General features: G+C 41.7%; 1 protein-coding gene across 1 annotated transcript in view; it reads left to right on the forward strand.

Annotated features, from left to right (window-relative positions):
- Positions 1–24,299, forward strand: part of hdlbpb (high density lipoprotein binding protein b) — a 94,937-nt gene that overhangs the window by 33,843 nt on the left and 36,795 nt on the right. The window contains 13 exon segments of the mRNA XM_060940352.1: positions 6,319–6,417; positions 7,497–7,645; positions 7,722–7,937; positions 8,337–8,399; positions 8,401–8,544; positions 9,890–10,105; positions 10,185–10,391; positions 10,475–10,582; positions 10,663–10,767; positions 17,649–17,727; positions 17,841–17,980; positions 18,885–18,989; positions 20,251–20,364. Coding sequence (XP_060796335.1) covers positions 6,342–6,417; positions 7,497–7,645; positions 7,722–7,937; positions 8,337–8,399; positions 8,401–8,544; positions 9,890–10,105; positions 10,185–10,391; positions 10,475–10,582; positions 10,663–10,767; positions 17,649–17,727; positions 17,841–17,980; positions 18,885–18,989; positions 20,251–20,364 — 1,722 coding nt within the window. The 5' untranslated portion in view covers positions 6,319–6,341.

Here is a 24,299-nt window from a genome sequence, read left to right on the forward strand (position 1 = left end):
ATGTTGCCAGATACTGCTGAAGTTTTCCAGCCCAAAATATGTTCAAAACCCACCAAAATGCACTTGAAACCGTCCAACTGGGCGGGAAACCTCCCAATCTGGCAACACTGCCAGTATTCCAGAGGGGGTCTACTAGTAGCTATGCCGGATTCAAAGACAGTCCTCCTGTCAGAACATGTGTTGTGAAACGACATAAGATAAAGGTACGCAGAGCTGTAGATTCTACATGATAATCATAAATGTAATCATAAAGTCGGCGTGATATCAGTCATGTATTTGCTTGTGAAAGCTTGCGGCTTTCATGTAACTGCCGCCTAGCAACGAGAGGCAAAGGGTAAAGAGGGTAGGCTATCATAGATTCTATTCAGAAGAGATCAACGCAATTCTAGACTCCCAGCAGAGGAAGAGCTAGCACTAGAGAGTTCACCGGCGTTTTCATGCGCCGTTTCCATTGAGTAGAACCAGAGTAGAACAGCCAGTGAACCGCAGCGTGTTCTCCCGCTGACGTCACAACATGGCCGCGAGCCACGGACCCAGTTTTCTTGCGCTGTGCAATTAAAAGTTGGATATTTGCGTAACAGCAGCTTCTTTTCACGTAATTATAGCAGAAATCTAACATGTTTGCCATGTTGTATAGTTTATTTAAGAAATTGCATAGAGTCATGTTCGTGTCATCAGCACTTTAACTGAAGCTCCTGATTTTATTGCATCGTGCTGCTGTGCCTGTTGGGTGTTCCTAATAAAGTGGCCATCAATAAACACTTCCATAAAATAATCGATGAAAAGGTCATGTGACGCAACCAATCATAAAGCAAAAAAACACTTATTACTCCCAAAGCTGATTGTTTTCCTGGAACAGCATGCCATGAAGTGTTTTATTCCTCTGATACTACAGCAACTAGCCAGTGAGTACATTTTTAGTTATTATAGAACATCTTTTTTTTAATCTGTTATACTTACTCACTTATAGCAGCTATAAACTCTCTCCTTTGAAGTTAATAAGAAAAAAAACGCAGCTTGTCATGTTTTGCGACTGAGAAACCACAAATCGTAAACTCCTATGTCCTGAAGATGTCATCAAACTAAGAGTTACAGCTTTGCCTCGGAGTGTTACAAAGCGCCGACACTGGAGACTCCTCCCACTCAATCTATCAACAGTCATGCGTTACATGTTACACGTTTACATTTGTGTATGTGGTACATCCTTCGTACACATCCCTGTGAATGTCCTGGAAGGAGTTTTACACATTAACCTACAACTAAACATAAGAGTGCTGCTGCTGTTAGAGAAAATAAATCTAAATTAATAACCTTCTGACCAATCAGAGTCCAGAATTCAACAGAGCTGCTCTCTAGTTCCAAACCTCAGGCCTGTTATAAATCCAGTTCATCGTCTTTGCTTAAAGCGGCATTAGGGAAATTTTTTTTGTTTGTTTGTTTTGTTTCAAAATTAGGTCTCAAGCAGTTCCATATTTCAATGATTGTTGTAATAACCACCCATGTTCACAAAGCTTTGCCTCCAGGATCTATTGTGAGTCTAGCCCCTTTTACATGGGAATCTTGCACCTTTATTCCACTTCACGTTCTGTATTAAACATCCAACATCTGTGTTGTTCCGCCTTTGTGCCAGAATCAACATCTGCGTAAAAGGGACAGCTGCAACGGCAGGACGGGGTGTGACATTTTTGACATGAACATTCTTTTTTGATGATGTTCTTTCCGAGAACAGCACAAATTCAAACATCTCCATGTATGGCATCTGAGGTCTACACACCTTTCTGCCTCAAATCACTTCCTACTTCTCTTCACTTTCTCCTCCAACGTAATTCTGATCACACAGCGACTCTGATTGTGTTTGAAGTACACGGCAAACAAAAGCACCTCAGCACTCGGTTCACCCGCCGTTATTGTTTTGAAAGTAACATCGGCATACTTGGGGTATTCGTATTTCTGATATGTAGTGTGTTATATGGACACAAGTGTTTGACTGGGGAATACACCACTCACCACTCCTATTTTTCATCCGAGCTCCATCCGGGACATGGAGAACCAAAACCGGGACATAAATCTCTGTCACTCGTGAGGAAATCGATGAATTGTTCTGATAAATTTGGGGACTTTTTGTTTGTGAATGTGTCGATATAATAAAAAGAATCACACGTTGGCTTGAAGATATGAAGTTTATCTTTTCATCTTGGAAAACTCACGTTTTTCAGACAAAACACATCGTGGATCTGAGGGACATATTTAAATAATATCGTCTGGCTTTTTTTCGTGGTCTATCAGATATATTCCATTCAGCGAGCATGATACTGAACGAGTCGAAGACGAGGAGCTGAATGGAATATATCTGATAGACCACGAAAAAAAGCCAGACAATATTATTATTATTATTATTATTATACATTCCTTTCGGGTGCTCAACGCATCTTTCTCTTTCAAAATTCTCTCAAAATCTTCCGTATTTAATGAAGCAAACCTGGCGGCCATGTTTGTTTACAAATTGTCACAGTCACTCGCTAACGCAGAAGTTTTACGTCTCTGACGTGTGACGTCATGTTGTCTTGACAACCGTGCAATATCGTAAACCATATTCAACACTCATTCTCCATTGGGTAGAGTGACGTAATACACGTAGGATAAGCGATATGCTAACGATATTGCATGCTATCAAACTGAATTAATGAAACCCGCTAGAAGGGAATAGAACACGTTTTTATTCCATAGAAAAAGTGTCCTGTATGGATAATAATTCCTGATATTTCACTCTGATGTCGTCACTCCCTGTGTTTTCCCGCTGACTAGACGTGCGTTGGCAAAATGGTGAACTGGTTCAAAATGAAAATTCTTTTGATTAATTTGCATACTTTTTTTGTGGATGTGTTCAAATAATATAAAGAACATTACATGGTTGCACAAAGATATCAAGTTTATCTTCTTGTGTTGAAAATATATAAATCTAGTCACCACTGGAAGATAAACTTCATATCTTTGCACAACCATGTAATATCATATGTATATACATCACTCTAGATGCCGTAGCTTTGTTGTCTTATCACGCCTCTGAAAACACACGCTGGCGCTGCTTTATTTGGTTCAGTGTAAATCACTAAAGCTGGAATATTGAGGGATCTTCTTTACAGCAGTACTGAGGAATATCTGTGTAAAAAGGGCTTCTATAAATGAACGAACACAAATGAGTATTCCCAGACTGGAAGTCTGTTTTCCAAACATGTTCAGCAACTCAGTACACTTTTCCAAAGGCCAAGACTCAATCCGGTTGTTTTTTATTTTTATTTTTTTATGCCTCCACCACCTTAAGGTGCAGGAGGCATTATGTTTTTGGGTTGTCCGTCTGTCGAGTCAAGTCAAGTCAAGTCAACTTTATTGTCAAATATGCTCTACATGCTCGACATACAGCACAGATGAAATTTCAGTCCTCTCTGACCCACGGTGCAAACAGGCAATGCAATAAATAAAAATAGAATAATTGAAATAAACAATATAAACAGTATAAACACTCTAGGTAAGAACTAGACATAGACTAAACACTCATATACATACTCACACATAAATTGGAGCAAATAAACAGTCAAGGGCACTTGAGGTATAGCAGGTAAACATGAGATAAGCAGAATAAACAATAAACTAATAGCTGTTAAGGTGAGGTAGTGCGAAATAGTGCAAATGAGTGAGGTAAAGTGAGATGTGCGGTCCCTGAGTTCAGTGTGTTAATGAACGTTGAGAGTGTGTGTGTGTGTGTGTGTGTGTGTGTGTGTGTGTGTGTGTGTGTGTTGGGGGGGACTGTGAGGGTGACATGATGTCAGATGCTGAAGGGGGGGCAGGGGGGTGTGCGAGCAGAATCTGTGGCAGGGGGCAGAGGGGGGAGGAGGGGCAGAACAGGGAGGGAGTTGAGCCTCCTGACCGCCTGGTGAAAGAAACTGTTCTTGAGCCTGCTGGTTTTGGACCAGAGACTCCGCAGTCTCCTCCCCGACAGCAGCAGGCTGAAGAGGCTGTGAGATGGGTGGGTGGGGTCACCTGCAATCCTGATGGCTTTGCGGGTGAGGCGGGAGTTATAGATATCCATAAGAAAAGGGAGAGAAACATCAATGATCCTCTCAGCTGCTCTCACAATGCGCTGCAGAGTCGTGCAGCAGGACACGGTGCAGGCGCCGTACCACACGGTGATGCAGCTGCTCAGGATGTTCTCGATGGTGCCTCTGTAGAATGTGTGCATGATGGGGGCCAGGGCTCTTACTCTCCTCAGTTTGCGGAGGAAGTACAGACGCTGTTGGGCTTTTTTGGCCAGTGATGCGGTGTTGTTGTTCCAGGACAGGTCTTCAGAGATGTGCACACCCAGAAACTTGGTGCTGCTCACCCTCTCCACTGCAGCACCGTCGATAGATAGTGGAGCATGCTGGGTGTGCTGTCTCCTGAAGTCCACAACAATCTCCTTCGTCTTCTCCACGTTCAGGTGGAGATTGTTGTCCTTGCACCACATGGCCAAGCGGCTCACCTCACTCCTGTAGATTGTCTCATCGCCATTGTTGATGAGACCCACCACAGTCGTGTCATCCGCAAACTTAATGAAGAGATTAGAGCTGGATGTTGGTGTGCAGTCATGGGTCAGCAGAGTGAAGAGGAGGGGGCTCAGCACACATCCTTGGGGGGCCCCCATGTTCAGTGTGATGGTGCTGGAGGAGTTGCTGCTGACCTGTACAGACTGTGGTCTCCCCGTCAGGAAGTCCAGCAGCCAGTTGCACAGGGAGGTGTTGAGTCCCAGCTGGTCCAGTTTATGAATGAGCTGCTGAGGAATGATTGTGTTGAATGCTGAGCTAAAGTCTATGAACAGCATTCTGACATACGAGTCTTTTGTCTCCAGGTGGGTGAGGGCTGAGTGGAGGGCAGTGGAGATGGCGTCATCGGTCGAACGGTTGGACTGATATGCAAACTGGAAAGGGTCCAGGGCGGGGGGGAGGGCAGACTTGATATGCTGCATGACTAGCCACTCGAAGCACTTCATGAGGATGGGAGTGAGTGCGACAGGGCGGTAGTCATTGAAGCAGGAGGGAGACGGCTTCTTCGGGACCAGGATGATGGTGGTGGCTTTGAGGCATGTGGGGACAACAGCCTGGCTCAACGAGATGTTGAAGATGTCTGTAAAGACATCTGTGAGCTCCTCGGCACAGTCTCTCAGGACACGACCAGGAATGTTATCAGGATCCGGGGCTTTCCGTGCATTTGTCGTCCTGAGAGCTCTCCTCACGCTGTCCGAGGACAGTGTCAACACCTGGTCACCAGGAGGTGGTGGGGTCTTCTGTGCCGTGGTGCTGTTGTCTGCCTCAAAGCGAGCGAAGAAGTCGTTCAACTGATTCAGCAGAGACGTGGAGTTGTCACAGGTCAGCGGCGAGGGCTTGTAGTCTGTGATGGTCTGAATCCCCCGCCACAGGTTCCTGGTGTCTCTGCTGTCATTGAAATAGTTAGCAATGTTCCTAGAATACATGCGTCCATGCGTGCGTGCGTCCGTCCTGAAACCTTGTGAACGCGATATCTCAAAGGCTAATGAAAGGAATTTCACCAAACTTTCACCATTTGTGCACTTTGGGACAAACATGAACTGATTAGATTTTGAGATCAAAAGGTCTAAGGTCAAGGTCACTGTGAGGTCAAATGTCTGTCCGAAAACCTTGTGGACACAATCTCTCCAAGGCTAATGCAAGTAATTTCACCAGGTCAAGATTACTGTGAGGTCAAATGTCCGTCCCCAAATCACAACTTAAGGCCTGTAGTCTACCAGGCGGAGGCGTCCCCATCGGCACCGTTGGCGTCGAGTTCTATCTTTTTATCTTGTTCTACATAACTTCCAGGTTATTTGTCGAAGTAACAAATAAAAAAAACCAAAAGCTATTGCACTGAAATACATGCTACATTAAAGTTAATTACACAAGGATTAAATTTGGCCAAGAAAAACACTCGAGTCTCTGATCTGCATCTGATTTTCCAGATTGGACGCATGTTCTGTGGGTATTATGGGCGCGTTCAGTGTGTCAGCGAGGTGTTCAGGAGCTCCAGGCAGTGCCACATGTGGTCTTGGAGAGACCACAGAGATTGTAGATAGAGCAGCAATGATGGAAATTTGAATCCTGGTTAACACTTGCACTCAGAAATAAGGATTAGGGATCATACAAGGAACTAGAGGTAGATTTGGGGAAAAAAAATCATAATGCTAAAACATCCATGGTCAAATAATTCCGTTATAACCCTAGGTCTTGTGCTCTCTCTCTCTCTCTCTCTCTCTCTCTCTCTCTCTCTCAGCAGGAAAGCGGATCAACCCTTGTAACATGAGCTCGGTGGCTGTGTTGACTCAGGAGAGTTTTGCCGAGCACCGTAGCGGTCTGAAGGACACACAGATCTCAGGTATTCTCGGAACGATGGCTTTCATGCTATCATGAGTATCTCAATGTTTCTGACTCGTGCACGGGGAAAGAGGACAATTTCACCGTTTTCTCTTTAGTGCACTTAAAGGAAATTTCTCACAAATAAACAAATTGAGCTCAAAGTTGGTCTTTGTCTGTCCTTTTATAAAAAAGCTGCATGTTGAATTTGTTCTTAATGATATGACCACTAAAGTGATGAAAATAGAAGGGACTGTTTTTTGTCAGCGAGGCCGCCATAACTCCATCGTGTGTGATGTCGTTTTCCGCGAGCACAGCGGAAGTGTACGAGTGCTTGTTATACTAGACTATAGTATAATATTATGGTCTAGCGTGACTTCTCGGTCAGTTTGTTTGTATTTCTTCACAAAAATTATGGCGATACAGGATTAGAAAAGGAATCAAAGTAAAGTAGTGTCTAGTTTATTGCCTGTTTATTTAAAAAAAAAAAAAATATATATATATATATATATATATATATATATATATATATTTATTTATTTACCTGCTCGGCAGCACAATGGTGTAGTGGTTAGCGTTGTCGCCTCACAGCAAGAAGGTCCGGGTTCGAGCCCCGTGGCCGGCGAGGGCCTTTCTGTGTGGAGTTTGCATGTTCTCCCCGTGTCCGCGTGGGTTTCCTCCGGGTGCTCCGGTTTCCCCCACAGTCCAAAGACATGCAGGTTAGGTTAACTGGTGACTCTAAATTGAGCGTAGGTGTGAATGTGAGTGTGAATGGTTGTCTGTGTCTATGTGTCAGCCCTGTGATGACCTGGCGACTTGTCCAGGGTGAACCCCGCCTTTCGCCCGTAGTCAGCTGGGATAGGATCCAGCTCGCCTGCGACCCTGTAGAACAGGATAAAGCGGCTACAGATAATGAGATGAGATGAGATGAGATGAGATGATTAGAAATGAACTAAAAGCATTTACTTTTTTATTTATTTTTTTAACCAAACTTTGCTTTAAATAAAATCAAATAATCATAATGAAAGAGAGATTTTCCACTGTTTCACACTGCAGTTCTGTTTTTTTTTGTTTTTTTTTAACCTCCTGACTCATGTCTAGGTGGCGTTTCCAAGGATGAAGCGTACATTCCCACCTACCTGGAAGCTTTCCCTCCGTTGCCGGAGAAAGGCGCTCCGGGAGAGAGATCAGGAGAGCCTGTGGGAGCTTGGAGCAAAATTCGACCTATTAAAGCTTCTGTCATTACACAGGTACTGAACAGACATTTAATAAACTTTAAAATGGCGGCGTCTCTTTCTTCGGTTAACCACTCTCCTTACATGTTAGGTGTTCCACGTGCCGTTGGAGGAGCGTCGATACAAAGACAACAGCCAGTTCGGAGAAGGAGAAGAGGCGAAAGTGTGCTTAGACATCATGCAGAAGACCAGTGCTCACATTGAACTCTCTCTGGCAAAAGACCAAGGCCTTTCCATCATGGTGACGGGGAAACTTGACTCGGTCATGAAGGCTCGGAAAGAAATCGTGGCTCGACTCCAGACTCAGGTGACAATGTGCTGACGTTGTTCGGATTTTTGATAGCTATCTATCTATCTGTCTATCTGTCTATCTATCTATCTATCTATCTATCTATCTATCTATCTATCTATCTATCTATCTATCTATCTATCTATCTATCTTTCTTTCTTTCTTTCTTTCTTTCTTGCTTTCTTTCTTTCTTTCTTTCTTTCTTTCTTTCTTTCTTTCTTTCTTTCTTTCTTGCTTTCTTCTTTCTTTCTTTCTTTCTTCTTTCTTCTTTCTTTCTTTCTTTCTTTCTTTCTTTCTTTCTATATCTCTGTCCATCTCTATCTCTTTCTTTCTTTCTTTCTTTCTTTCTTTCTTGCTTTCTTTCTTGCTTGCTTGCTTGCTTGCTTGCTTGGATGTCTAAACGGCTCACGTGTGCAGGCCTCAGCCACGGTCATCATTCCGAAGGAGCACCATCGCTTCGTGATTGGGAAAAATGGAGAGAAAACTACAAGAGCTGGAACTGAAAACAGCCACCAAGATCACTATTCCCCGGCCCGACGACCCAAACGTGAACATACGCATCACCGGCACCAAAGAGGGCATCGAGAAAGCCCGGCACGAGATCCTTCTTATCTCTGCAGAACAGGTCTGAATATTAAAATGGAGAAGAGCCAGAGAACCTGATCAGTCCTTTTGTCTGTACTTTTCTCTTTAGCTTTCTCAGTTCTTCTTATATTTTGATAAATAAAATAATATGAAGAAATTCACAGAAGCAACATGATCATGGGAAAGCTCAGAGTCAACACGAGTCACTGAATTCATAAAGAATAAAACACATTATTCTATACTCCTATCCAGTGAATGTGGAATCGTGCGCTTTGATTGGCTACACTACTACTAGAATATCAGCTCATATACCGTGAGTAGAGAAAAACAAAATGGCGGCGTGTTGCTGAACCAACCGAGGACAAAATAAAAACTCTCCTCGAAAACAAAACCCCAAAAAATAAAAAAAAGTAACAAAATATGGAGTAAAGGTATTTGATGGTAAGAACATAGCTTTTTAGATTTTCAGTTTTCACATTTTTCACAAATTGCTCCTGTCATTTCACCGGTTTGTTTACATTCTAAGTGGAAATGATTTGTCGGACGTTTTGTATAAAGACTTGACTTGATTTCGTGGAATAGCTGTTAATGATAATGAAAATAATCCACTTCAGTGTGTTAACAAGAACTCCACTTGACCTCAGGATGCATCACACTACCCTGTCGTTGATTAGTTTCCTATAATTTCGACCTTTTCCATGCAATATGGATTTTATGAATTATAAAAGAGATTAAACAGTAAAGTATACACGACTCACTAAATAACCAAAAATTCTTGTCTTGATATTCAACAGTGGTTTAAATCCACTATAAGATATTATTATCCATACAGGACACTTTTTCGATGGAATAAAAATGTGTTCTAGTCCCTTCTAGCGGGTTTCATTCATTTGGTTTGATAGCATGCAATACTGTTATTATATCGCTTATCCTACGTGTATGACATCACTCTACCCAATGGAGAATGAGTGTTTAATATGGTTTACGATATTGCACGGTTGTCAAGACAACATGACGTCATACATCAGAGATGTAAAACTTCCGCGCTAGCGAGCGACTGTGACAATTTGTAAACAAACATGGCTGCCAGGTTTGCTTCGTTAAATACGGAAGATTTTGAGAGAATTTTGAAAGAGAAAGGCATTGAACACCCGAAAGGAATTAATAATAATAATAATATCGGCTGGCTTTTTTCGTGGTCTATCAGATATATTCCATTCAGCTAGCATGATATTAAATGAGTCGAAGACAACACCAGCCAGTATCATTTAATTAATATTACTGTGTTATTTACATGACCAGAAATCAGATAATGATATTATTATTATTATTATTATTATTAGTGTAAAAATACTCACTTGGTGCATTTTGTTTCTCTCTTTCAGGACAAGCGCGCAGTCGAGCGTCTGAATCTAGAGAAAGTCTTTCATCCCTTCATCGCCGGCGCGTACAACCGACTGGTCCAGGAGCTGAGCCAAGAGACAGGCGCTCGCATCAGCATCCCTCCGCCCAGCCTGCTGAAGGATGAAATCGTCATCACTGGGGAGAAGGAAGCCGTTGCCATGGCGATTGCACGTATCCGTGCTATTTACGAGGAGAAGGTGAGGGGGTTTTAAAATAAATAAAAAGATAACCTGTACGAACTGTAGGTTTTGAGAGTGACATCTGTTTCTCATCTAGAAGCGAAAAACGACGACCATCTCTGTGGAAGTGAAGAAGTCTCAGCATAAATACATCATTGGACCAAAGGGTAACAGTCTGCAGGAGATCATGGAGAGCACCGGCGTGTCGGTGGAGATGCCCCCATTAGACTCCAGCTCTGAGACCATCATCCTCAGAGGAGAACCGGACAGACTCGGACCCGCCCTGACCCAGGTGTATACCAAGGTGAGAGCGTGGACATGTGAAGGATGGCTTTGATTTGGTCAAGTACTGGATGTGTGTGTGTGTGTGTGTGTTTCTTTCTCCAGGCTAAGAGTGTGATGGCAGTGGAAGTAACCGCACCAGCCTGGCTTCATCGATTCATCATTGGAAAGAAAGGACAAAACATTGGCCGCATCACACAGCAGCTCCCCAGGGTACGGCAGGAAATACATCACACACAGATGTGGAATTCCTCATTCATTGTCTTGAAGTTTTGAATGTTGCCTGTGGACAGGTGCACATCGAGTTTACAGACGGAGAAGAGCGGATCATTCTGGAAGGCCCAACAGAGGAAGTGGAGCAAGCTCAGTCCCAAATACAGGAGATGATTAATGATCTGGTTAGAGTATTTATTTTGAAGTTGTACAACCCCGATTCCAAAAAAGTTGGGACAAAGTACAAATTGTAAATAAAAACGGAATGCAATGATGTGGAAGTTTCAAAATTCCATATTTTATTCAGAATAGAACATAGATGACATATCAAATGTTTAAACTGAGAAAATGTATCATTTAAAGAGAAAAATTAGGTGATTTTAAATTTCATGACAACACATCTCAAAAAAGTTGGGACAAGGCCATGTTTCCCACTGTGAGACATCCCCTTTTCTCTTTACAACAGTCTGTAAACGTCTGGGGACTGAGGAGACAAGTTGCTCAAGTTTAGGGATAGGAATGTTAACCCTTTCTTGTCTAATGTAGGATTCTAGTTGCTCAACTGTCTTAGGCCTTTTTTGTCGTATCTTCCGTTTTATGATGCGCCAAATGTTTTCTATGGGTGAAAGATCTGGACTGCAGGCTGGCCAGTTCAGTACCCGGACCCTTCTTCTACGCAGCCATGATGCTGTAATTGATGCAGTATGTGGTTTGGCATTGTCATGTTGGAAAATGCAAGGTCTTCCCTGAAAGAGACGTCGTCTGGATGGGAGCATATGTTGCTCTAGAACCTGGATATACCTTTCAGCATTGATGGTGTCTTTCCAGATGTGTAAGCTGCCCATGCCACACGCACTAATGCAACCCCATACCATCAGAGATGCAGGCTTCTGAACTGAGCGCTGATAACAACTCGGGTCGTCCTTCTCCTCTTTAGTCCGAATGACACGGCGTCCCTGATTTCCATAAAGAACTTCAAATTTTGATTCGTCTGACCACAGAACAGTTTTCCACTTTGCCACAGTCCATTTTAAATGAGCCTTGGCCCAGAGAAGACGTCTGCGCTTCTGGATCATGTTTAGATACGGCTTCTTCTTTGAACTATAGAGTTTTAGCTGGCAACGGCGGATGGCACGGTGAATTGTGTTCACAGATAATGTTCTCTGGAAATATTCCTGAGCCCATTTTGTGATTTCCAATACAGAAGCATGCCTGTATGTGATGCAGTGCCGTCTAAGGGCCCGAAGATCACGGGCACCCAGTATGGTTTTCCGGCCTTGACCCTTACACACAGAGATTCTTCCAGATTCTCTGAATCTTTTGATGATATTATGCACTGTAGATGATGATATGTTCAAACTCTTTGCAATTTTACACTGTCGAACTCCTTTCTGATATTGCTCCACTATTTGTCGGTGCAGAATTAGGGGGATTGGTGATCCTCTTCCCATCTTTACTTCTGAGAGCCGCTGCCACTCCAAGATGCTCTTTTTATACCCAGTCATGTTAATGACCTATTGCCAATTGACCTAATGAGTTGCAATTTGGTCCTCCAGCTGTTCCTTTTTTGTACCTTTAACTTTTCCAGCCTCTTATTGCCCCTGTCCCAACTTTTTTGAGATGTGTTGCTGTCATGAAATTTCAAATGAGCCAATATTTGGCATGAAATTTCAAAATGTCTCACTTTCGACATTTGATATGTTGTCTATGTTCTATTGTGAATACAATATCAGTTTTTGAGATTTGTAAATTATTGCATTCCGTTTTTATTTACAATTTGTACTTTGTCCCAACTTTTTTGGAATCGGGGTTGTATTTTATTATCTTTTTTTTTAAATAATAAATTACGATGATGATCATATCATGGGTTCAGTATGCAGTTTGGTTGAGGATAATGAGATGGTTTGGTTGGAAAGTTAAGTAGCTAGGTAACTCTGTGTTAATGTTACTTTTAGTTTAAAAAGTGTTATTTTAAAAGACCTTTTTAAGTCAGAGGTTCTCACATATAGGGTCGAAGGCAAGACATTTTCTGTAATCGCATAAACATAAAAAGCAGGGAAAGAGTTTGAGGCGGAATAAATGGAGCATGTGGTGGTGTTTCTAATTTGCACATCATGCATATTCATAGATTGTGGTATTTTAATGTCGGTAAAGTTGTACTATTGTTACCAGTCCATTTTAGTCATTTATTTTGGATTTAGGAATCATGATGTTAAGTAAGGAATAAAAAATTTTGTCATGTGGTTAAAGGAAAATAATCAATGATAGGGGGCAAAAAGGATTACTGGAGGAGTAGTACCTTTACTGGTTGGCCTAATAACACCTTGGCGTCCCAGTCTGGTCTCCCCATATCCAGCGTTATGTGATGTGTAATATATGGCCAAATTGTTATCAGCAAGTGGACACTCCATCTAGCCTCTCACATAACGAAGACCGTTCACAGTGGCTCTACGTGCTGCCCCTAGTTTTGCAGAATGCGACGGATCTAGGGGAGTTAACCCCGACCCCCCCCCCCCCCCCCCCCCCCCCCCCCCATGTTGGTGGTATGCTTTGAAATGATGAGTATGCAGAATTTAGAACAAGACAACGACGTAAAGGGGTCCCAGACCACAGGAAAGGGAGCCTTGTCCGGCAGAGATGGGGTTTATTACCAGGCCCATCTAGGTCGTCAACCTGTGACTGGCAAGCAGCATTATAGTGAAGTCGCCTCTTCTGGCTGGCTTGAGAATCATTTCAAAAAAGGCAAAGAAACTCATCTGTCCTGCATTTCCGGGAACAGGTCAAATTTTGTCATCGGATCTATAAACACGTTAACCTGTAAGGAGGAAATTAAAATCTTCCAGATTATTTGGCAATGTAAGATGCTGAGACAGGACCTTACTTTCATCCAAGAAATCCATATGACCAGTACACAAACTGTACATTTCCAAGAGAAGGAAATTGCAAATTGGTCATTTGTCAACTCAGATTTCAAGAGGAAAGCAGCTGCTGGCATCGGAATTGTTCTATCCCTCAACGCCAAACTCCTTGAGAGTGATGTACCCCTTGAGGGTAGGATCCTGGTTGCAAGATTGAGTGTGAAGGGTACAAAAATAATAGCGATTTGTGCATATGCGCCTACTGATGCGAGTGCTGATGCTAGTAAAGAAAGTTTTTACCATCTCTTAGATAGCACTATCAAGACCATGAAAAAAGCATCCAAGTTTTAAGATAGTAATTGGCGGCGATATGAATGCCACTATTGGCAATGACTCGGTAAGACCATGGAAGTGCCTCGGACCCAATAATGATAATCTTAACACAAATGGAAATGGGAGACATCTCCTGACACTATATGAAAACAAAAATCTGTTCATTATGAACTCGATGTTTCCAGCGAAAGTCATACATACTGCCACATGGTATATGAAGACTGGCTTTAAAAAGAGGACCGATTATATCCTGACCGAAGAGTATGTTAAGAAGAGATCAAGCCAATGCCGCATGTATCGCGGCGCGAGTATCCCTTTTGAGTCTGACCATCAAATGGTGGTATTGTTCTCGAGATTACCAACCAAGGCTGAACGAAAAGATTTTCGTTGTCGATCTATGCCAACAGTCAAGAAAAAACATCTAAACTGGAGATCACTAGTTCAGGATGAAAGGGCTGCAGATAATTTCAGTCGTGTGTCTGAACAAACTCTGGTGAGCTTAGAACAAATGCTGCACACCGCAAATTGAAAGACACATCGTTGTTTCCCTCTGTAAGGCAGCTGATGAAACAGCACCCCAAAAGTCCATTGCTAAGCAAGAATGGGTAAATGATGAATTCCTCCCATTCCTTAATGAATGAAGGACCCTAAAAGAATCAAGGAACTAAATGTTGACATCAAAAAACTGATCAGAAAACTGAAAACTGACTTCTATACAAGGAAAGCAAACGCACTAAATCTCACAAGTGAAGGAAAAGACGCTGAACAGGAGTTCAAAATGCTGAAAGACTACAGGGCTACCAAGAATATGCACCAACTCCTAATACCATCAGAGAAACTCGAAAAACCTTTTTGGCGAGCATTTCAACGGCCCCCCCCTACTGATCTGCCAGACGAAGTCAAGAACCCTAACAACTACCCGCATATATTACCGACGGACAAATGCCATGCAGTTGGTGTCGATGAAGGCCCTCCCTCGATGAAGGAAATTAAAAAGATTGTGAAGAGCCTAAAGAATGGTAAATGTCCAGGGTCTGACGGATTGGTGGCTGAGCAAATTAAATATAATTCCTCAGCGAAGCTGGTTTCTCTGCTGTACGCCCTAATAACTCTTATTTGGTCAACCCCTACTGTGCCCAAGTCGTAGCTTCACTCCTTGATCACATGCCTGTACAAGAACAAAGGAGATAAGATGGATCCAAGTAATTACCGTGGTGTCTCTATCACTGCCACATGCTCCAAACTTTTTGTTGCAATAATAGTTGGGCAGTTGAGACCAATCTATGAAGTACTTCTCCTGGCAACTCAGTTTGGTTTTAGAGCAAACAAGTCCACTAATGATGCGATCTTTGTTGTGAAGAATGTTATCGACAATCACGAGGGTGAACTGTTCTGCTGCTTTATTGATCTAAAAGCAGCGTATGATTGGATTGACCGAGATACTCTTTTCAAGATCTTAGAGATACGAATTGGAGCGAAAACGCTTGTCAGGTTGTTGAAGTGTGTGTACAGTGGAATGTCAGCGGCAATCAAGCATGCGACATCCGCCTTCCAGACATTCTCTGGCTGTAGGCAAGGAGGCCTAGAATCCCCCTGTATCTTCAACATCTTCCTTGACTTCGTTCTGAGGTGTATTCTAGACCGGGTTTATTCAGAAATATCTGAGCCCGGTGTCCTCATCAAGTATGAAATTCCTTTTACTTGTACAAACAGAAGTCAACGATGGGAGCATCCTTGCAAGGGAGAGACTCGCCTCATCCAAGTTAGTTATGCAGACGATATTGTCATCTTCTGTAAAAGCGTTTCCGAAATGGAGAATATGCTGAGGATATGTGATGAGGAGTTTACCAGGTTTGGACTAACGATATCGGCATCCAAAACAAAGACAATGTGTTTTAATGTTCCTCTAAAGAAGGTGTTGAGCTCCCTCATTAAAATGAAAGATATGTCTTTCGAGAATGTTATCAGCTTCACCTATCTCGGTCATTCTATATCAAACGAGGAAGGCCATTCAGCATTCACGGTCCAGCGCACTGCTTCAGCTCATAAAAAGTGGAATGGGTTAAAAACTGTACTCACAGACCGTCGGATAAAGTTGTCCACGCGTATAAAGTTTCTAACTGCTTGTGTTCGTAGTCGCCTCGCCTACAGCACTCAGGCATGTTATCTTAATGCCTCACAGCTGGCAAAGTTGGAATCCACATGGATGAATTTTCTTAGAAAACTTGTCCGCAATGGCTTCAAGCGCGTTAATCCTCCAAAAAAAAAAGACCAAGAGGTAGCGGTAGAATCCCAGCTGTAAAGGAGGACGATGTCGACTGGCGCTACAAATACACTAACAACGATATACTCTTCCTCACCCGCTCCTCGTCAATCCGTACTTTCTATCTTACTCAACACCTGAAGTATATCGTTCATGTTATAAGACTTTCTAATTCTGCGCTGCAAAAATAAATACTGTTCCGTTCTAACAACAAGTCGTACACTCGTAACATCTGGACAATCTATGAAAAATTAACCGGACTTGCCCCAGTCCAACTACAGAGGGGGATGCAGAACAAACGGAGGTTCCTGCCCTTATTGGATGAGATCCTGGACACCCAACCCGCTGTAGCAGCAGATGGGGAACATTTGATGATGATAGGGCGATGTGATTATTCTCCTACAACAGCATGCCCTGAGGTGTTTTATTCCTCTTATGACGCAGCAATGTCCAGCATTTAATTTTTTTTTATATAATCAAGAATGACATGTTAAACATTTTAGCAGTTTTAGCAAATATTTAAGTTATTCCATGAAATCGAGTCGTATATGAGCTGATAGCTGATGAGGCATGTAGCTTGAGATTGAGTGAAATAACTTTTATTCTCTCCACATTCACTGGATTTTGAGAAACAGAGCATTTTTTACTTTTTGCAAATTCGATAAATAAAAACTTTTATACAAAATGTCCAACAAAATAATTTCTGCTGGGAATGTAAACAAACTGGCAAAATGACAGGAGCAATTTGTGAAAAATGTGATGATAATTCTTGGGGGAAAAAAAGATATGTTCTTACCATCAAATATTTTCATTCCATATTTTTTTTTTTTACTTTTTTTTTTGTTTTTGTTTTTTTGGAGGTTTTGTTTTTGAGTAGAGTTTTTATTTTGTCCTTGGTTGGTTCAGCAACACGCTCTGCCATTTTGTTGTTGTTGTTGTTCTTCTTTCGGGTTTTTTGGTGGTTTACAAACCAACTTAAAGGTGCATTACCGTCACCGACTGGGCTGGAGTGTGGAACAGGAGATACGGGGGGGGACTATATTCTTTTAGCTATTTCTGTTTCTTTTAAATATTTGATAAAGCTGCCATTTTGTTTTTCTCTCCTCACGGTATATGAGCTGATAGCCTAGAGTAGCCAATCAGAGGATGCGATTGCTCATATCCAGTGAATGTGGATAGAATAAAAACAGTTATTTCTGAACCAACTTGTCTTTTTTTCTCCATCTCTTGACGTTAATAAGACATAAATGCAGCTTATCAATCATGTCATCCCAAAAGTGTAAAATTCCTCAGTCCTGAAGATGCTGGAAAAGTTAAAGCTCTGACTGTTCCAAAGTACCGACACTGGAAACTCCTTCCATAAATGTTAAATCAATGCCTCCTTACAGTGAAAATGTTCATCTTTTATTTACAAATCTGTGACTTGCTGCTGCACGACTGTCAGAGGTGCTGCTATAGAAAATTAATCAACACCTTCCGACCAATCAGAATTGGAGAATTGTACAAAAATTATAAATATTTTACGTAAAAGGGTATCTGCTATAGTTACACAAATAGACTGAAAAATGTTGCTTTTTGGTCAGCAAAAAAATAGTTATCTTATTGTTCTCAGATGTCGAGGATGGACTACACGGAAATTAACATCGATCAACGTTTTCATCGACACCTCATTGGCAAGAACGGGGCAAACAGTGAGTATTTTTTTTTAGAAGAGAGTATAAAATAGTATCGTGCTGATATTAAAATAAAAAGAGGCAGGATAATGCATCGTTCATACAGCGTACTGAATGAGATCATCTTTCAGTAAACCGGATCAAGGAGCTGTACAAAGTGTCGGTACGGATTCCTCAGGACTCTGATCGCTGTGGGCTGGTCCGCATCGAGGGAGACCCTCAGGGAGTGCAGCGGGCTCGCAGGGAACTGGTGGACATGGCCCAACGCATGGTGAGAGTCTTAAACCTAACTCTATCATACATACAACATGTCTTACCTCTGGACACGTCACCTGAGGGATTCAGTAAATCAGACACATTAAAGGGGCAGTGTGTAATTTATTTTTAAGTTGTTTGTTAACTCCAAGGGGTTTTTGGGTTGAAAAAAACGTAAACTAAAACCTAAAATAAAGAATGAATCAGTAACACAGATACACAGTTAATAACTTTTATGTTAAGGCATCTTTAAAGGTGCAATACTCAATATTTTTCATTTCCCGGTCAGACAAATAATATTGAAAGTTATATAGAAATTATAAAAAGATAATAATTTAAGTCATGGTCTCAGAGTAAGTGTGTTACATAACTGGGAAAAAAAAACTAGTTTGTAAACCTGCCTTATGGTTCAGAATGTTTATTTATATTTGGATTGGTCTCTTTCGGTCATTTTATAAACACGCCCCCAACACCCTTTCGCAAGTTGCATATTTATTGTTGTTGTAACTTAATAAGCAGCTGAATGTCCGCGTGTGCTTGAAAGGGACAATCTTTGCTAATGATACAGTAACGCTGGTTAACATGCTAACTCTAGTTGAGCCACAATAAGGTTTTTTGGGCGGAGCTTTCTGTACATAGGTGAAAAATAGAGGCGGACTCAATATGTAAAAAAAAAAAAATCTTATTCAGCGCCACCCATTTAATCATTAAAGATTTTTTCCCCATAAGCCCTACCTAATGCACCTTTAAAACACTGATTATTTCAGGTTTAGAAACACTTTTAAAATGCTGCAGCTTGCACCTTTTAAAGCAGAAAGAGAGTAACTAGGGTTATCCAGTAACTTAGCCCAATATTTTTGTGAATGTGAAAATATGGAGTGTGATGGTGTAAATGGATTATTGTGGGCTATTCTCCTCAGGAAAATGAGCGCACCAAAGACCTGATCATTGAGCAGAAGTTTCACCGCACCATCATCGGCCAAAAGGGAGAGAAGATCAAAGAAGTGCGAGACAAGTTTCCTGAGGTATTACCAACGATCATGGAGTCTGATCCATCATGAAGTCTTTTCTGATTGGACTGGACGGGATACATTGTTGGTTTGAGAAAGCCCAGCATATTATTATTATCGTCGTCGTCATCATCATTTCATGGGCCACAAGTTTTGACATAGGGCCATGAAATTCAGCACAGACACAGATCCAACAGGAACAGGGCCCTTGTGCTTTTGGGAAAGACTGAAATTACAGTAGCCGCGTAGTAACGCTGCCCCCCCCAATATGAACGCATGGGAAATGTTTCGCTGCTCCTGCTTTCACACCATTTGAGCCTTTCTGAGTTCTAATGCACTGAAGACAATTAAAACTGTAAAACTCTACAACCACCTGGACTATCATAGTGTGCACTAGCAACCAGTCAAGCTTCCCTAGCAACCGCCTGGGATCATGTAGAAACACCATAGCAACCACCTAGCAACACTCTAGTAAACAGCTAGCAACAACCGGAATATCAGCACAACCATGTAGCGACATCTTAGCAACCAACTGGGTTAGCAAAGTAACCACCTAGCAACACCTGGAATATCACAGCAACCAAACTGGGTTAGCACCTAGCAACACCTTTGCAATATTTTCATGCTTTAACCTTTTAGCAAGGTATATGTTTTAATCTTTTATAATTTTAACTTGTACACATTTAACTATGAAACTTAACATATTTTTTATTTTCTTTTGTCATTTGCTAAAACCAAAACAAACCCAGTCAAGTAGAAAAGCAGACCAATAAAGCAGATGATGTTTAAAACAGAGATAAATTAGATGTTACACTTTTTTCACTGAGTCGTTTATCTAGTACAGGTAAAGTCTACATACGTGTTAGTCATGTAACCTACTAGTGATCAAGCACAACAGCCTCTAAAACAGGAGAGTTGTGTGCAGTGGGCACGGAGATTTTAGTGCTTACATCCTGATAGCACATCCATCTTTCTGTGTAACTCCATAATACAGTAATTACAACTATTCTCTGATAACATTACTATATATGTTACTGTATTCTGTATGGAAATATTCATGAATAATATTGTGATGTTATTCCGTAGCTCTTCCATTGTGTTTCCTGGAACATTGTAACTGAAGCAGTGTTGTTCTATAGGATAATTACACAGAGATCAGTGTAAGACGTATCGGTGCAGCAGAATTAGGAAGCTATCTGAGAAACATGCAGTCCTTTGGTGGCAAAAATGAGAAATGACAAGTGAAGTGTGTTGTTTCTGCTTTTTTTTTCGGCAGGTCATCATCACGTTTCCTGACCAGTCTCAGAAAAGTGACATTGTGCAGCTCCGTGGGCCCAAGAACGAGGTGGAGAAATGTGCCAAGTTTCTCCAGAAGCTCCTGCTTGAGCTGGTATGAATCCCTGCACATTTTCTCTGCTTCAAATCACACAATGAGTGCTTTAATAAAATACTAAATAATCTGATAATTGGAGACCAAATGAAACAGTAATCTGGTATTTTAGTAGCTTCACACCAAGTTTACTCACATATGCAGGTTTAATTACAGGTTTATTTGAATCCACTCTGATGTGTTATTGTTTCTATAGTAACGGCTCATTCACAGGACTCTCCTCATCAACAAATTTTTATAACGTCCAGTTATTTAACCAAAAAAAAAAAAGTCATTATTGGTAAATTGATTATTTCCATAAGAAGACATTCATTCATGGAAGGAGTCTCCAGTATCAGCACTTTGTAACAGTAATTTTTTTTTGTGGTTTCTTTTTAACATGACAAGCTGCAGTTTTTTTAGTCTCAAAAGACAGCGAGAGAGAAAAAGCATTCATTTTTAACATTTTCAGAGCAGGCTTTTACTTCGCAATGTGACTCATTGCTTGTAGAATTGTAAAATACTTTCAACACTTTTTTTTCTGTCCATCATAGCGGCTGTAACATCAAATCTTCCTGTAGCCATACTGAAAACCTTTTTTGTTTAGGCTATACTTTCTGGAAATCACACTGAAACAATAAAATACACACTATACTAACTTGATGAATCACTTTTAAAATAACTTTCACTCTGGAACAATTGAGATTGATTTTCTTTTCATTTTTGATTATGTTCAGTGGAATATTTTCCTTCACTTTTTGTTCCCTGTAATGTTTCTTCATTACAGATCTTCAGCAAATGTCTGTGGTATACAAGGAATAAAAGACTTCCTGGATGTCCTTTATGAGAAAATGATCAACTTTGATCAACTTTCAATTACATCACCCTGTTGATGATTATTTTCCTGTAAACAACACACTCCCAATATAATAATAATAATAATAATAAGTCAGGTTTATTTGTATCGCGCTTTTAACAATAAACATTGTCGCAAAGCAGCTTTACAGAATTTGAACGACTTAAAACATGAGCTAATTTTATCCCTAATCTATCCCCAATGATGAAGCCTGTGGCGACGGTGGCAGGAAAAACTCCCTCAGACGACATGAGGAAGAAACCTCAAGAGGAACCAGACTCAAAAGGGAACCCATCCTCATTTGGGCAACAACAGACAACATGACTATAACATTAACATGAAGTCAGTTTCGTTGATGGAAACTTGAGTGCAAAACTGTTCATGACAACTGCAGCCCTAAAGTTAGCAAGTCAACTGTAGTCCTCAGCCATAAAAGCATTACTGTAAGAGTCCAGAGCGTCTTCCAAGTGTGACTTTCAACTGTCCACATGGGGCCGTCCTCCACAGGAGCGATGTTACGAGACTCCAACCAGACACAGGGCACCAGGATGGATCAGGCAGGTCCGAGGAGCAGAAGAGGTTCAGCATCTCGATCTCAGGACCGACATGTAACTCAGAGGGACAGATTTAGATTAGATTAGATTAGATTAGATTAGATTAGATTAGATTAGATTAGATTAGATTAGATTAGATTAGATTAGAATTTTACTGACTCCTTTGGGAGGGTTCCCTCAGGGAAATTAAAATTCCAGTAGCATCATTACAGGATAAACAGAGAATAGAAATAGAGAAAAACTTCTAGATAAATTAAATATTTACATATACAAATATAAAAAAGAATAAGATATGGGGAAGGGGGGGGGGGAAGTCCAGCAGAAGAGGTGTTGCACATTATATTGCACATTGTCCAGTATTGCTTATTGTCAGGCTAGGCTGCTGCTCCTTCCCGTCCTCTGTCCTCCTGTTACCCCTCCTCCCCCCCAGAGAGGAGTTGTACAGTCTGATGGCGTGAGGGACAAAGGAGTTTTTAAGTCTGTTCGTCCTGCACTTGGGAAGGAGCATTCTGTCACTGAACAGGCTCCTCTGGTTGCTGATGACGGTGTGCAGAGGGTGACCGGCATCATCCATGATGTTCAGTATTTTGTCCATAGTCCTCTGCCACCATCACCAGAGAGTCCAGCTTAATGCCGACCACAGAGCCGGCCCGCCTGATCAGTTTGTCCAGCCTGGATGTGTCCTTCTTGGATGTGCTGCCCCCCCCCCAGCACACCACGGTGTAAAACAGGACACTGGTGACCACAGACTGATAGAACATCCACAGGAGTTTCCTGCAGATGTTAAAGGACCGCAGCCTCCTAAGGGAGTACAGCCTGCTCTGTCCCTTCCTGTATAAGTGATTGGTGTTGCAATTCCAGTCCAGCTTGCTGTCCAGCCACAGCCCGAGGTACTTGTAGAAATCCACAGCCTCCACCTCCACTCCCTCGATCAGAACTGGTCGTGACCTTGGTCTGGACCTCCCAAAGTCAATGACCAGCTCCTTGGTCTTCGAGGTGTTGAGCTGCAGATGGTTCCTGTTGCACCAAATGGCAAAGTCCCTCACCAGGCTCCTATACTCCTCCTATACTCCAAGCCTGCACCTTTTGATCTAAGTAGACGTGGCAGGTCATAAAGGACCAGAAGTTCACTCAGGTACTGTGCTGCGAGACCATTCAGTGCTTTAAAGGTCAATAGTAGTATTTTATAATCAATTATTTTTATTATTCTCATCTCATTATCTGTAGCTGCTTTATCCTGTTCTACAGGGTCGCGGGTGAGCTGGATCCTATCCCAGCTGACTACGGGCAAAAGGCGGGGTTCACCCTGGACAAGTCGCCAGGTCATCACAGGGCTGACACATAGACACAGACAACCATTCACACTCACATTCACACCTACGCTCAATTTAGAGTCACCAGTTAACCTAACCTGCATGTCTTTGGACTGTGGGGGAAACCGGAGCACCCGGAGGAAACCCACGCGTACACGGGGAGAACATGCAAACTCCGCACAGAAAGGCCCTCGCCGGCCACGGGGCTCGAACCCGGACCTTCTTGCTGTGAGGCGACAGCGCTAACCACTACACCACCATGCCGGCATTTTAATTTTTATTATTATTACTTAAGATAAAGACATCTTAAATTACAAACATTAAACAACTAAAAACAAAATATAGACAACACACAAAAAAACTAGACTGCATTTCTTCAGAGAAAATGCAGTGTGCTTGCTGAGCTGTAGCAGAACAGCTATCATGTTAACATGCTAATGCTAACATGTGAATGCTAACATGCTCAGGCGAATACACTAACATACCATGGCTAACATGTTAACTCTTACCATGCTAGCGTGCTAATGCTGACATGCTATGCCTAACATACTTTGGCAAACATGCTAATCCTAACATGTTAACAGCTCTCATGATAACATGCTAATGACAGCATATGCTAAACTAATGTGTAACATGCTAATAGCTAGCATGCTAATGCTTATATGCTAACTGCTAGCATATATGTGTGCGCGCATGCAGGCAGGTATTCCTAATAAAGTGGACATTGAGTTGAAGTTGATTTGTTGTCAAAGTCTCAGATGAGCAGATCTTTGTCAAATGCATCATCACCGATGGGGGAAGGGAGGGATGACTCTGTCAAGCTTCCAATAATTAGCGGCAATGTGGAGGAAAAAGCAAACATCCCAAGTCTCCCAGAAGTTCCGGGAGTCTCCCGCATATTGATAGCGGCTCCCTCGTGCCCGCAAATTACATACAATCTCACGGAATCTAGAGCAAGCGAGCAAGCTTCATCCTGAACCTACAGTGGTGCTTGAAAGTTTGTGAACCCTTTAGAATTTTCTATATTTCTGCATAAATATGACCTAAAACATCATCAGATTTTCACACAAGTCCTAAAAGTAGATAAAGAGAACCCAGTTAAACAAATGAGACAAAAATATTATACTTGGTCATTTATTTATTGAGGAAAATGATTCAATATTACATATCTGTGAGTGGCAAAAGTATGTGAACCTCTAGGATTAGCAGCTAATTTGAAGGTGAAATTAGAGT

This window comes from Neoarius graeffei, chromosome 14 (genome assembly GCF_027579695.1).
Source record: "Neoarius graeffei isolate fNeoGra1 chromosome 14, fNeoGra1.pri, whole genome shotgun sequence".
Taxonomy (NCBI): domain Eukaryota; kingdom Metazoa; phylum Chordata; class Actinopteri; order Siluriformes; family Ariidae; genus Neoarius; species Neoarius graeffei.